Genomic DNA, 14,919 nt, shown 5'->3' with positions numbered 1-14,919 from the left:
TCTTTTCTTATGTGTACCCTTTTAATTTCTGTCTAATTTCTGTCGATAAAATTTCAAGGACAATGTTGAATAGAAGTTGTGAAACAATGCATCCTTATCTTGTTCCCATTTTTAGAGGGAATGCTTTCAATTTTTCTCCATTTAAGAATTATATTGGCCTTGGGTTTAGCATATACAGTTTTTACAATGTTGAGGTATGGCTGTATACTATGCCTAGTTTTACTAGTGTTTTGAACTGAGTTGGTGCTGAATTTTGTGAAATGATTTTTATGCATCCATTGAGATCATAATCATATGACATTTGTCTAGATGTGATGAATAATGTTTGTTGGTTTTCATATGTTGAACCCACCTTGCATCCCTGGGATGAACTACACTTGATCTTGGTGCATGATCTTTTTAGTATGTTTTTGTATGTGATTTGCCAGAACTGTATGAAGATTTTTTTTTGTTTTTTCCCATTTTATTCTTTTAATTTGCATTTTTAAATAATTTTAATTTGTTATATATGACAACCGAATGCATTACTATTCACATTACACATATAGAGCACAATTTTTCATATCTTTGTTTGTACACAAAGTAGAGTCACATCATTAGTGTTGTCATATGTACCTAGGGTAATGATGACCATCGCATTCCACTGTATTACTACTGCCTTGGCACCTGCCTTTCCCTCCCTCCCCTTTTCCACTTTGCCCTATCTATTGTTTATTTAACTCCCCCACAGCATATTATGAATCAGCATCCTTAAATCAGAAAAAAATCATTCTGCATTTGTTTGTTTGGGACTAGCTAATTTCACTTAGCATTATATTCTTCAGCTCCATCCATTTGCCCTCAAATGCCATGATTTTATTCTCTTTTAATACTGAGTAGTATTCCATTGTGTATATATACCACATTTTCTTTATCCATTCATCCACTGAAGGGCATCTAGTTTGGTTCCACAGTTTAGCTATTGTGAATTGTGCTGCTATAAACATTGATGTGGTTGTGACCCTGTAGTATGCTGTTTTTAAGTCTTTTGGGTATAGACCAAGGAGTGGAATAGCTGGGTCAAATGGTGGTTCCATTCCCTATTTTCCAAGGATTATCCATACTGCTTTCCATGTTGGCTGCACCAATTTGCAGTCCCACCAGCAATGTATGAGAGTGCCTTTTCCCCCACATCCTCGCCAAAACTTATTGTTAGTATTCTCAATAGCTACCATACTGACTGGAGTGAGATGAATTCTTAGAGAAGTTTTATTTGCATTTCTTTAATTGCTAGAAATGATGAACATTTTTTTCATATATTTGTTGATTGATTGTATATCTCATTCTAGAAGTGTGTGTTGAGTTCCTTGGCCCATTTATTGATTGGAATATTTTTTCTTTTTGGTGTTAGGATTTTTGAGTTTTTTATACATCCTAGAGATTAGTGCTGTATCTGACATGCATGTGGTAAAACTTTTGTTACCAATTAGTAGGTTCTTGATTCACCTCACTGATTGTTTCTTTTGCTGGGAAGATTTTTAGTTTGAATCCATCCTATTTATTGATTCTTAATATTAATTCTTGTGCTATAGGAGTCTTATTTAGGAAGTTGGGGCCTAATCCAACATGAGGGAGATTTATTTGGGCCTAATTTTTCTTCTATTAGATGCAGTGTCTCTGGTTTAATTCCTAGGTTCTTGATCCTCTTTGAGTTGAATTTTGTGCATGGTGATAGATAGGGGTTTAGTTTCATTTTGTTGCATATGGATTTCCAGTTTTCTCAGCACCATTTGTTGAAAAGGCTATCCTTTCCGCAATATATGTTCTTGGCACCTTTGTCAAATATAAGCTAACTGTAATTATGTGGGTTAGTCTCTGTGTCCTCTATTCTGTACCATTGGTCTAAAACTCTATTTTGGTGCAAATACCGTGCTTTTTTTTTTTTCTATTGCTCTGTAGTATAGTTTAAGATCTGTTATAGTAATGCCACCAGTTTCACTCTTCTTGCTAAGGATTGCTTCAGCTATTCTGAGTCTCTAATTTTTCTAGATGAATTTCATGACTGCTTTTTCTATTTCTATGAGGAATGTCAGCAGGGTTTTGATTTGAATTGCATTATGTTTGTATAGTGCTTTTGGTAGTATGGTCATTTTGACAATATTAATTCTGCCTATCCAAGAACAAGGTAGTTCTTTCCATCTAATAAGGTCTTCTTTACTTTATTTCTTTAGTGTTCTGTAGTTTTCATTGTAGAGTTCTTTCACCTCTTTTGTTGATTCCAAAGTATTTTATTTTATTTTTGGTGCTATTGTAAATGGGGGTAGTTTTCACCTTTCCCTTTCAGAGGATTTTTCAGTTATATACAGAAATGCCTTTGATTCATGGGTGTTGATTTTGTATCCTGCTACTTTGAAGAATTCATTTACTAGTTCTATAAGTTTTCTGGTGGAATTTTTGGGTCTTCTACGTATAGAACCATATTGTCAGCAAATAGTGCTAATTTCAGTTCTTTTTTACCTATCCATATCCCTTTAATTTTTTTTGTGTGTGTGTCTAACTGCTCTGGCCAGCGTTTCAAGAAGTATGTTAAATAGAGTAGTAAAAGAGGGCATTCCTGTCTTGTTCCAGTTTTTAGAGGAAATACCTTTAATTTTTCTCCATTTAGAATTATGTTGACCTTGGGCTTAGCATAGATAGCTTTCACAATGTTGAGATATGTTCCTGTTAACCCTAGTTTTTCTAGTGTTTTGAACATTAAGGTGTGCTGTATTTTGTCAAATGCTTTTTCTGCATCTATTAAGATGATCATATGGTTCTTATCTTTAAGTCTACTGATGTGATGAATTACATTTATTGATTTCCATATGTTGAACCAACCTTGCATCCCTGGAATGAACCCCACTTGACTATGGAGTACTATCTTTTTGATATGTTTTTGTATTTGATTTGCCAGAATTGTATTGAGAATTTTTGCATCTGTGTTCATTAGAGATATTGGTCTGAAGTTTTCTTTCTTTGATGAATCCTTGCCTGAGTGGTAGTGGCCTCATAGAATGAGTTTGGAAGTACTTCCTTTTTTTCTATTTCACAAAATAATTTGAAGAGTATTGGCATTAGATCTTTGTTAAAGGTCTTGTAGAACTCATCTGTGTATTCATTGGGAACTGGGGTTTGGTGGTAGGCTTCTGATGGCATCTTCTATTTCAGCACTTGAAATTGATCTGTTTAAATAGTGTGTGTATGATCCTGATTCAATTTGGGCAAATCATTATGGCTCTAGAAATTTTTGATGCCTTCAATATTTTCTATTTTATTGGAGTATAATTTTTCAAAATAATTTCTAATTATCTTCTTATTTCTGTAGTGTGTGTTGTGATATTTTCTTTTTCATCACATATGTTAGTAATTTGAGTTTTCTCTCTCCTTCTCTTCATTAGCATGACTAAGAGTTTGTCAACTTTATTTATTCAAAGAAGCAACTTTTTGTTTTGTCAATTTTTAACTGTTTCTTTTGTTTGAATTTCATTGATTTCAGCTCTGATTTTTAATTATTTCCTGTCTTCTACTAACTTTGGTTTTGGTTTGTTCTTTTTTTAGAGCTTTGAGATGTAATGTTAGGTCATTTGTTTGTTGAATTTTTCTTATTTTACAGAATGAACTCAAGGCAATGAACTTTCCTCTTACTACTACCTTCATAGTGTCCCAGACATTTTGATATGTTGTATCAGTGTTCTCATTCACCTGTAAGAATTTTTTAATCTCCTCCTTGACGTCTTTTGCAACTCATTGTTCATTTAGTCTCCAGTTGTTGGAGTAGCTTTTATTTTTTATTTTGTCATTGATTTCTAATTTCATTCCATTATGATCTGAGATAATGCAGGATAGTATCTCTACTTTTTTGTTTTTGCTTAGAGTTGCTTTGTGGCATAATATATGGTCTATTTTGTAGAGGGTTCCATTTGCTGCTGAGAAAAAATGTGTATTCTCTCATTGAAGGCTGGAATATTCTATATATGTCAGTTAAGTCTAAGTTATTGATTATATTACTGTGTTCTATAGTTTCTTTCTTTAGCTTTTGTTTGGAAGATCTGTTCAGTGGTGAAAGAGTGTGTTAAAGTCACCAAGAATCATTGTGTTGTAGTCTATTTGAGTCTTGAACTTGAGAAGTGTTTGATGAATGTAGATGCTCCATTTTGGGGGGGACATCTATATTTATAACTGTTATGTCTTGTTCATGTATGATTCCCTTGGCAGTATGTAGTACCCTTCTTTATCCCTTTTGATTAACTTTAGCTTGAAGTCTCTTTTATTTGATATGAGGATGGAAACTCCTGTTTGCTTCCACAATTTATGTGAGTGGTATGTTTTTTTCCAACCTTTCACCTACAGTCTGTGGATGTCTTTTCCTCTGAGATGAGTCTCTTGAAGGCAGAATATTGTTGGGTATTTTTTTTTTGATCCAATATGCTAGTCTATGTCTTTTTATTGGTGAGTTTAAGCCATATATATGCAGGGTTTTATTGATACATGATTTGTATTTCCAGCCACTTTTGTTTATTTTTGGTATATAACTTGACTTGGTTTCTCCTTTTTTTTTTAAAGAAGAGAGAGAGAGAGAGAGAGAGAGAGAGAGAGAGAGAGAGAGAGAGAGAGAGAGAAGTTTTTTTAATATTTATTTTTCAGTTTTCGGCGGACACAACATCTCTGTTTGTATGTGGTGCTGAGGATCGAACCCAGGCCGCACGCATGCCAGGCGAGCGCGCTACCGCTTGAGCCAGCCCAACTTGGTTTCTCCTTTCATTAGTTTTCCCTTATTGTAATATCTCCCTCTGTTGATTTTCATCATTGATTTTCATTTCCTCTTCATGGAATACTTTGCTGAGGATGTTCTGTATGCAGGCTTTCTAGATGTAATTTCTTTTAACTTTTGTTTATCATTGAAGGTTTTTATTTCATAAAATCTAAAGCTTAATTTTGCTGGACATACGATTCATGGTTGGCTTCCCTTTTCTTTCAGAGCTTGGTATATATTCTTCCATGATCTCCCAGCTTTGAGTGTCTAGCTTGAAAAATCTGCTGAGACACAAATTGGTATCCCCTGATATGTGATCTGATTCCTCTCTCTTGCAGCTTTTAAAATTCTATTCTTATTCTGTGTGCTAGGCATTTTCATTATAATGTACCTTGGTGTAGATTTGCTGTAATTTTGTACATTTGGTGTCCTGTAAGCCTCTTGAATTCAGTTTTCCAATTCATTCTTCATGCTTGGGAAATTTTCTGATATTATCTATTAAAGATATTGTGCATTCCTTTGGTTTGAAACTCTGTGCCTTCCTCTATCCCAATAACTCTGAAATTTGGTCTTTTGATGCTGTCCCATAATTCTTGGATGTTCTATTCATGGCTTCTTACTATCTTCACTGTGTTGTCAACTGTATTTTCCAGATTGTATAGTTTGCCTTCATTATCTGACATTCTTTCTTCTAAGTGATCTCATCTGTTGGTTATGCTTTCTATTGAATTTTTTGTTTGATTTATTGTTTCCTTCATTTCAAGGAGTTCTGATTGTTTTTTTTTTTTTCAGAGTCTCTCTCTTGAAGAAGTAATCTTTTGCTACCTGTATTTGGTCTCTCATCTTGTTGTTGGAGCGATCAATTTTTTTGCCTCTATTTGCTCATTTATGTTTAATTCACAGACCATATTAATTATAAACCACTTGATTCCTTGTTTGGGGCACTTTCCTCCCTTGTTTTTTCATGTTGTCTATGTGTCTTGCTTTCTTGTCTTGCTTTCTATCTAGTGTAGATCTGAGATATTAGTTTCTACCCTATATTTTTGTAGTATCTGTGTGGATTTTCTGTTCTTCACCTTGATATTGGGCTTCCAGACCTTACTGGTGTCCTTCAATATATGCTAGTGCAACTAAAGGTGGCTGTGGCAATAGCCGTGGTAACTTGAGATAATACTGGAGGTGCCCCAAGCTGGATGCTGTGTGTTACAGAGATGGAGCTGAAAGGGTGGGCCTTATGCTGTCTTTGGGATGCCTTCTCTGAGATGCAGCTGCTTCTAGGCCATGCCTCTTGTCAAAAAGGTAGGGGCTACTGCGTGGGGAAGGCTATGGTGATGTCTGCAGTGTCCCAAGATGGAAATGGGTTAGGCTTGGGCTCCCAGGTGGGGGGTGGTGGTGAACTCAGACCTACTCTGGGACTGGGTCCAATGTATGTCAGTGTGGGAGGATATGGGCTGGGCCTGAGCTCCTGCAGTGGTCTGCTGGTGGGAAGAGGTGGTCCTGTCTTGGAACCTGAGCTCCAGTGGGCATCTGCGAGTGGCCAGATGGACCCTGGCCTACTGTGGGCCTGGGTCCCATGCAGGTCAGTGTAGGAAAATCTGGGCCAGGCTTGAGCTCCCATGGTACTCTGCTCATCGATGTATGAAGAATTTTTACATCTATGTTCATCAGGGATATTGGTCTGAAGTTTTCTTACCTTCATGTGTCTTTGTCTGGTTTTGGTATAAGGATAATACTATCTTCATAGAATGAGTTTGGAAGAGTTCCCTGCCTTTCTATTTCATGAAATAATCTGAGGAGGATGGGTGTTATTCATTCTTTGAAGGTACTGAAGAACTTTACTATGAATTTATCTGGTCTTGTTTTTTTTTTTTTTTTAGTTTGCAAACTTTTGATGGTGACTTCTATTTAACTGCTTGAAATTGAAAATTTTCTATGTCCTCCTTTTTCAGTTTGGGTAGGTCATATGTCTCTAGAAATATATCAATGTCTTCAATATTTTCTATTTTATTAGACCATAAATTTTCAAAATAGTTGCTGAATATCATCTGTATTTCAGTAGTGTCTGTTGTGATATTTCCTTTTTCATCATGAAATTTAATAATTTAAATTTTCTCTTCTTGCTTAGCATAGCTAAGGATTTATCAATTTTAGTTAGCTTTTCAAAGAACCAACTTTTTGTTTTGTCAATTTTTAAATTGTTTCTTTTTTATCAATTTAATTGATATCAGCTCTGATTTTAATTATTTTGTCTCTTTAACTTGAGTTTCGTGTTGATTTGTTCTTTTCCTAGGGATTTGAGATATAATGTTACTTTATTTATTTGGTGGTTTTCTATTTATTTAATGAATGAGCTCAATGCAATGAACTTTATTCTTAAAATTGCCTTCATAGTGTCCAGTATTCTCCTTTATTTATAAGTATTTTTCAAAAATTTCATTCCTGATTTCTTCTGCTATCCATTTGTCATTCAATAGTGGATTATTTAGTCTCCATGTGTTAGAGTTGCTTGTATTTTTTGTTTTATCCCTTGATTTCTTATTTTATTCCATAATGATCTGATAGAATGCAAGGTATTATCTCTATATTTTTCTATTTACTAAGACTTGTTTTTTGCCTAAAATATAATCTGTTTTAGAGAAGGGTCCATGTGCTGCTGAGAAGAAAGTATATTTTCTCACTGATGGATGAAGTACTCTCTATATGTCTTTTAAGTCTAAATTTTTGATTGTATCATTTAATTCTATACATTCTTTGTTTAGTTTTTGTTTGGTGAGTCTATTCAGTGATGAGAGAGGTGTGCTATTGTGTTGTAATCTATTTGATTCTTGGATTGAGAAGATTTTTTTAGTGTATGTAGATGCTCTGTTGTTTGGGGCATGTATATTTATGATTGCTACATCTTGTTGATATATAATTCCCTTAAGCAGTATGAAATATCCTTCTTTGTCCCTCTGATTAACTTTGGCTTGAAGTCCACTTTATCTGATATGAGGATAGAAACCCCTGCTTGTTTCTGAGAGCCATGTAAGTGATATGATTTTTCCTATCCTTTTACCTTCAGTCTGTTGATTTATTTGCCTATGAAGGGAGTCTCTTGGAGAAAGCATATTTGGGGGTCTTTTTTTTGTGGTGCTGAGGTTTAAACCCAGGGCTTTGTGTATGCAAGGCAAACATTCTACCAACTGAGCTATATCCCAGGCTTGAAGTCTTATTTTTTAATCAAATATGCCAGTGTATGTTTTTTGATTCATGAGTTTAAGCCATTTACATTCAAATTATTATTGAAGTAGGATTTGTATTCCCCAAACTTTTGGTTTCTTATGTTTTTTCATTAATTAGTTTCTCCTTTGATTGACTATTTTTTTAGTGTAGTTTTTCTCTTTGTTGGTTTTCATTTTTATTTTTTATTTCCTCTTCATGAAATATTTTGCTGAAAATATTCTGTAGTGCAGGTTTTCTAGTTGTAAATGTTTTTAACTTTTGTTTATCATGGAATATTTTTATTTCGTCATCAATTTTAAAAGCTTAATTTTTCTGGGTATAGTATTTTTTCTTGGTATCCATTTTCTTTCAGAGATTTTTATGTGTTTTTCTAGGACCTCCTAGCTGTGGGTTTCTGGGTTGAGAAATTCAGCTGATATTTGTATCTGTTTCCCTCTAAAAGTAATCTGACCATTCTTTTTTCTGGCAGCCTTTAAAATTCTATCCTTATTCTGTAAAGCATTTTTATAATAATGTGTCTGTGTGGGTCTGTTGTTATTTTTTGTTTATATTTGGGGTTCTCTAACCATTCTATATTTGATTTTCTATCTCAATTTTTAGGTTTGGGAAATTTTCTGGTATTATTTTATTGAAAAGTTAATGCATTCCTTTGGTTTGTATCTCCATGCCTTCATATACCCTGATATGTCTTAAATTTGGTATTTTCATTTTATCCCATATTTCTGAGATGTTCTGTTTGTGGTCTCTTAACATCTTTTCTCCATGGTCAATCTTATTTTCAAGATTATATATTTTGTATTCATTGCCTGGACCTCAATCTGTTGGTCAAGCTTTCTCTGGAATTTTTAATTTAATTTATTGATTCCTTCATTTCAAGATTTCTGCTTGATTTATTTTCAGAATCTCTAACTCTTTATTGAAGTGATCTTTCACCTCCTTATTTTCTCTCTGATTTCACTACATAAGCCATTCTTTATGTCACAAATCAAGTTGCCTGTGTACATTCTAAACTCTTTCTCTGATATTTTACCATTGTGGTGCCAGTGGATTCTATTTTTTGGAGCATCTTGATTTGTTTGGGGCACTGTTTTTCCCTTGTTTTTTTTTATGTTGTTTGTGTGTCTGCCCATCTAGCAATATGTACCTGAGGCAAAAACAGTTTCTATCATGTGGACATATTCTGTCCCTGATGGTTTCTATTACCTCTCTGTAAAGGGGGAGTCAAATAATAACAGCAGTCAATTCAAATAATATACAGCCTTAAATCAAGTAGCTCCTGCTATTTTTGTCACAATAAACAAAAATGGTATGTACAGTTATTGCCTATCATAAACACGGTAAGTTTGCTAGTGGGTTTACAATTTAGAATGTAGGAAAAGGAGAGAACAGAAGTTGTGAAGGATGTGATGATTATAAATAAAGAAAAGAGAAGATAGAAGTAAAAAAAGTAAAGAAAGAGTGGAAAAGGGAGCAATAGAGGTTGGTTCTTAGCAGGAGAAAAGAGAGAGAATCAAGGTAACCATGTGAGACAAAATTATATGTAAAGTAAAAATTTTAAAAAATTAAAAATAGAAAAAAAGAAAAGGAAAAAAATAAAAATAAAAGAGCACAAACAAAACTGAAATATACTAATCAGACATCTTTGTCCTCAATAAGCTGATTCATGAAAAAATAATTGCTTTCAATAATGGTAGAAATGTGAGGGGGAATAAAAGTAAAAACAAAAAACTCAATGAAAAGTTAGGGAAATTGCTTTTGTTGGAGATTAAAGATTTTAGCTTCCCTTTTCCTCTGCAACATGGAGTATGATGTTTGCTCCACCCTCTGGGTGGGGTTGCTAGGGTGAGAGGGTTAATCCTGGAGGTGGAACTCCTGGAGGAGAAGTTTAGGCTTAGTTATTCTTCACACTCTTCATTGAATGCCAGTTGGTCTGGAGATCTTAAATCCGCAAACCTCTAGGGCTGACCAATTGCACATCCATGCTAGAAGGCAGTACCCCAGGAATCTCCTTTGGATTCCACTCCTGTGGTACAATAGCCAATTCTTATTTCTCTAAGTTGCCTGCAGAACCCATGATCCTGGGTCACAGGTTTAGTCTCCAAACGCAATTTCTCCTGTCCCTGGCCTTTTGAATTTCAAGTCAGGTGCTTTCTCTCAGCTGGTCCTGCAAGCAGCTGGTTTGGAGGGGGAAGGGGAAGTCTGATGGGTTTCCAAGACCAGATGTCCTCTGTGTAAACCTCTCTCCATTCTTGCTTTACTCCTTGACACTTTGGCCTGCTCTTTGTCATGCAGAATTGATTTGCAAGGCTTGTTTTCCAGGGCACACTTAGATCTGCCAGAAATTGGCTCCCTGAGTTGGCTTGGGGGCTGTGCTGAGGCTGCAAAATGGTTCCTTCCTTTGTCCTCTGAATGCCAGTGGGAGAGATGTAGTTTCTTTCCTGTACAAGGATATTGTGCAGTGGTCCAGGCAGTGTCTTTAATCACTAAACTCTCCATACCCAGACATGCCTCAGTACTCCCCCAAACATGGGTTCCTTTGATCCCCTTAACACTTTATTGCTTTTGCAGAGGGATTGTTCTGGCTTATGCCTCTGACTGTTGCCACAGGGAATTCCTTCCCTATTATGTGTGATCTCCTGAGTTCCTGATCTGTTTTGAGTGTCCATGCTAAATTCCAGCAAAGTCCCTTTGAATTTTGTTCCATTTACCCACCTTACTGAGAAGTTGCTTGTCTGCTTTTCTTGGTTGCACACCATGGAGCATCCAGGGAAGTGATCTCTTTGTGCTGACATCTTCTGCAGGGCCCTAATATTTTATTTAGAGGAAGGGTCTTGCTGAGCTGCTTATTGCCTTGATAAATTGTTGAGATTTACTTTCAACCTGCGATCCTCCTGCCTCAACCTCCAGATATGCTGGGATTAAAGGTGTGTACCACCATGCTCAGCTACCATATTGATTTTGGATGGACATAAGAGAGGAAGATAGGTTGAGCAGGAGCCTGAAAGGTTCTCAAGAAATGTCAGTGGCAAAACCTGGAGGTGAAGTTCAAGATTTAGGTTTCTTAAGTAAAAGTCAAGATATTAGTCTCAACCCAATAGAGGATGGAAACCAGGAGAAATGTCAGGCAGCATTTCATTGGCCTTAATGTACAGTCTATGTGGGCTACATATTAAATTCCATAAGATAGGTTATTATGATTGTCTTTTTTTACTACTCTATCTCCAGCACCTGGTAATACTGCCTAACACATAGTAATGATGATGATATTGTGATAAGTGACATTTATTTTTCAGTCACTATTCTGAGCATTTTATATTATGTAACCCTTACAATTGTTTGACATAACTATTATTATGCCCATTTCACAGATGAAAAAACTGGGGCTAAGGAAGTGAGGTCATTATCCAAAGACTCAGGATTCGAATAATATTCAATATAGATGCTCAATAAATCTATGATGAAAAACATTTATTTGAGTGAATGAAGTGATTTAGCAGGTCATACTCTATACCATCATGACATTGAATCATTGGTTCTCAGGCATGTTGAACAGGGCTTGGTTTTTTACATTACCTGATATATTAGAATATATCATGATACAGATTTGTGTAGAGTAACTGCCACTCTGAGGACAAAGATAAACTTCTTTTTAGCTATAAATCTGAATGTTATGGTCCAGGGGGATATACTTACATCATTACCATTTTATTTGGATCAAGCCATTTTAGAGCACTAATAATGGTGTTGCTAAGTTAGCATATCTAATAACATAGCCTGTATTGTAGATACGACTACCACAGTTGGTGACTTGCTCATACGGATAACCTCAGACATTCATTAGCCAGTGTATATGTTGAACACCAAACTTCAATAGAATATAGTTTCAAGTTGGGCTGTAAACAGTACTGAATGCATTATGTAACTGTATAAAACAATTGTTAGATGATGGGTCTGGGCATGGAAGTTATGAAGAATTATGAATATTTTGAACCAACTTATAAATCAGCAAATTAGGCAGCTGTCTTGAGCCAAAGTCAAGCTTACATATTTGGAAATATTAAATATGTATCTAATTCTGGAGTACTCAATATCCCAAGGAAACTACTCTTGTAAAACTATTAATAAAGATGGTGCTCAGATGCTAGCTCATTTGAGTTTGAACATAAAGTTAAGGGTAAACTGCAGCCTGAAGTCCAAATCAGAACAAGATAACAGAGCCTAGAAGTGAGATTAAAGGTTCAGGACAGGTTTGATAGATAGTTTTTGTGTTTATGGAACAATATTCTATTATAGACTAAAATATTCATATTGATTATTTTAAGGAAATAAAAACAAACCAGTCAACATAGGACATATATAAGCAAGAAATAAATCAGTGCTCTCCTTGTGCACTTGTTGCATCATTAAATTGTTAATCAAGATTTAAATAAGTGCCAGTACAGCATTGTAGTTAAGCGTATATAATCTAGGTTTAGACTGAGTTTAAGTCCAAGTTCTCTCAGGTTTTATATTTGTGATTTTGAATAACGTCTTTCTTAATTTTAATCTAGTTTATTTATCTGAAAAATAGGAATAATAATTTTCTTGCAATAATTGTTTTATGATTATATATGATAATATATGTAACACAATTAATTTCTGATACATAATTAGCACTCAATGCGTTTTTGCTATTATTATTACTGTACATGTAGCATTGCTCTGAAAATTAAACTTTTATTAATTTTTAGGAATCTATTTCTGAAAGTTCATTCACCTTATGGAATCTTTTAGCTATACTTTACACACTTCTGTGAGATATTAGATAGTTTTATTTATCAATTTTCTATGAGTTGGGTTGGTAGTTATGAGTCTTAAATCCAAATCCCTAAAAGAAATATGTTATTAAATGACAGACCTAGAAATGTCAGAAGCATTGTTTCTTAATTTACAATATAAAAATTATATGATGGTAGGCTGAGGTATAGATCAGTGGATGAGCACTTGCCTAGTATCTGTGAAGCCCAGGAATCAATCCTCAATCCTGCAAAAAAGTGAAAGAATTATGATTATCATGTGAATCTAGTGGTATGAAGTTGAAGAGCAAGATTGTTTGTCTCTCTGTTGTTTGTCCATATTATTATTGGATCTTTAACTTTTGAAAAGAAAAAATAATGTTTTGCTATATAATTTTCTATACTTCCATCCTTACCACCCACATTCACATCATTTTTCTTCTGTGCCCAAATTTTACTGTTTGTAGAATAGGCTAGCCTAAGAGAAATGTTAACATAGACGTAGTTACAATACCTTTGCACTTGACTTAATTTGTACCTCTTCATAGTCTTTTTTTCCTCAGACCCATTAGATTCACTAGACAAAGGTAGCTTGCCAGTGTGTGTTTTTTTTCATTGATGCATTAGAATGATACATGAAAATGGAATTCATTATGATATATTTATACTGGCACATAACGTTAATTAGATCAGTCTCATTCCCCAGCACCTCCACTTAACCTCTCCTCTTCCTGCCCTCTGAACACATTTCTCTATTCTACTGTCCTACTTTCTATTGTTATTTTAATTAATGCATAATAAATATGTATAAAAGTGGTTTCATTGTGGTATGTTTGTACATGTACATAACATATTTTGGTGGATTTTATTCTCCGTTACTTCTCGATGCCAAACCCTTCTCCCTCCATCACAATCCCTTAACTTTCTCTGTTGTTCTAATTTTATAAGATACTTTATTATTCATTATTTTTCTCTTTAGCTTCCACATTTGAGAGAAAACACTTGGCCATTGACTTTCTGTGTCTGGTTTATTTCACTTAGTATCCAGTTCTATCAATTTACCAGCAAGTGACATAGTTGTTTTCTTTATGGCTGAGTAAAATTTTATTGTGTATGTATACCATATTTTCTTTATACAGTCATCTTTGACAGGCATCTAGGCTTTCCATAAGGTGGTTAGTGTGAATTGCAGTGCTATATACATTGTTATGCATGTATCACTATAGTATGCTGATTTCCTTCTTTGAATAAATAATAAGAAATGGAATAGCTGGGTCATGTGCTGTTTCCATTCCTAGTCTTTTGAGGAATCTCCATACTCATTTCAAATGTGGTTTTTCAAATTTGAAATCCCACTAATGTATATGTGTACATTTTTCTCACATCCACACAAGTATTATTGTTTGTATTCTTTTTTTAAATACCTTCATTTATTTATCTTTATGTGGTGCTGAGGTTCGAAACCAGGACCTCACACATTCTAGGGGGAGCACTGCACCACTGAGCGACAACCCCAGCCCTGTTATTTTATTCTTCATAATTACTCTTCTGACTGGAGTGAGATGAAATCTTAATGTAGTTTCGACTTGCATCTTTCTAGTTGCTAGAGATATTCAACATTTTTAATATATTGAACATTTGTATTTATTCTTTTGAGAAATATCTATATAGTTCAAATTCCCATTTACTTAATCAGTTATCTATTTTTCTGATACTAAGTTTTTTTTCATTTTCATTTGAAGCAATAAATTACTCATAATTGTGGAATTCATTATGCCATATTTTTACATGTAAATAAAGGTTGTTTATTTACACACACATATACGCATATGTGTGCATTATATATAATTAAATATACATATGATTCATTGTGTTGTAGTCATACATTCACATAGCAAAATTTGGTAGATTTTTTTCCTCCAATACTTTCTCATGCTCTCTCCAACTCCTTCTTCAATCCCCATCCTCTACTCTGTTGGTCTTCTTTTTATTCTTGTGAGACATTCTTTAATTTTAATTTTCCCCTATTTCCTCTCTCTAGTTTCCAGATGCAAGAGAAAACATTTGATCTTTGACTTTCTGAGTCTGGCTTATTTCATTTAGCTTGATGTTATACAGTTCCACCCATTTACTAGCAAATGTCAGAATTTT

General features: G+C 34.5%; 1 protein-coding gene across 1 annotated transcript in view; it reads left to right on the top strand.

Annotated features, from left to right (window-relative positions):
- The window catches only part of LOC113200921 (sodium/hydrogen exchanger 2-like), a 95,275-nt gene extending 89,338 nt beyond the window's left edge, over nt 1-5,937 (top strand). Inside the window, exon 11 of the mRNA XM_026414525.1 lies at nt 5,821-5,937. Within this exon, the coding sequence (XP_026270310.1) occupies nt 5,821-5,937 (117 nt within the window). The remainder of the gene's footprint in view (nt 1-5,820) is intronic.
- The last annotated feature ends 8,982 nt before the right edge of the window (nt 5,938-14,919 follow it).

The sequence above is a fragment of the Urocitellus parryii genome, chromosome X (assembly GCF_045843805.1).
Source record: "Urocitellus parryii isolate mUroPar1 chromosome X, mUroPar1.hap1, whole genome shotgun sequence".
Taxonomy (NCBI): domain Eukaryota; kingdom Metazoa; phylum Chordata; class Mammalia; order Rodentia; family Sciuridae; genus Urocitellus; species Urocitellus parryii.
The sequence above is the reverse complement of the archived record's forward strand: the minus strand, read 5'-3'. Positions and strand labels throughout refer to the sequence as shown.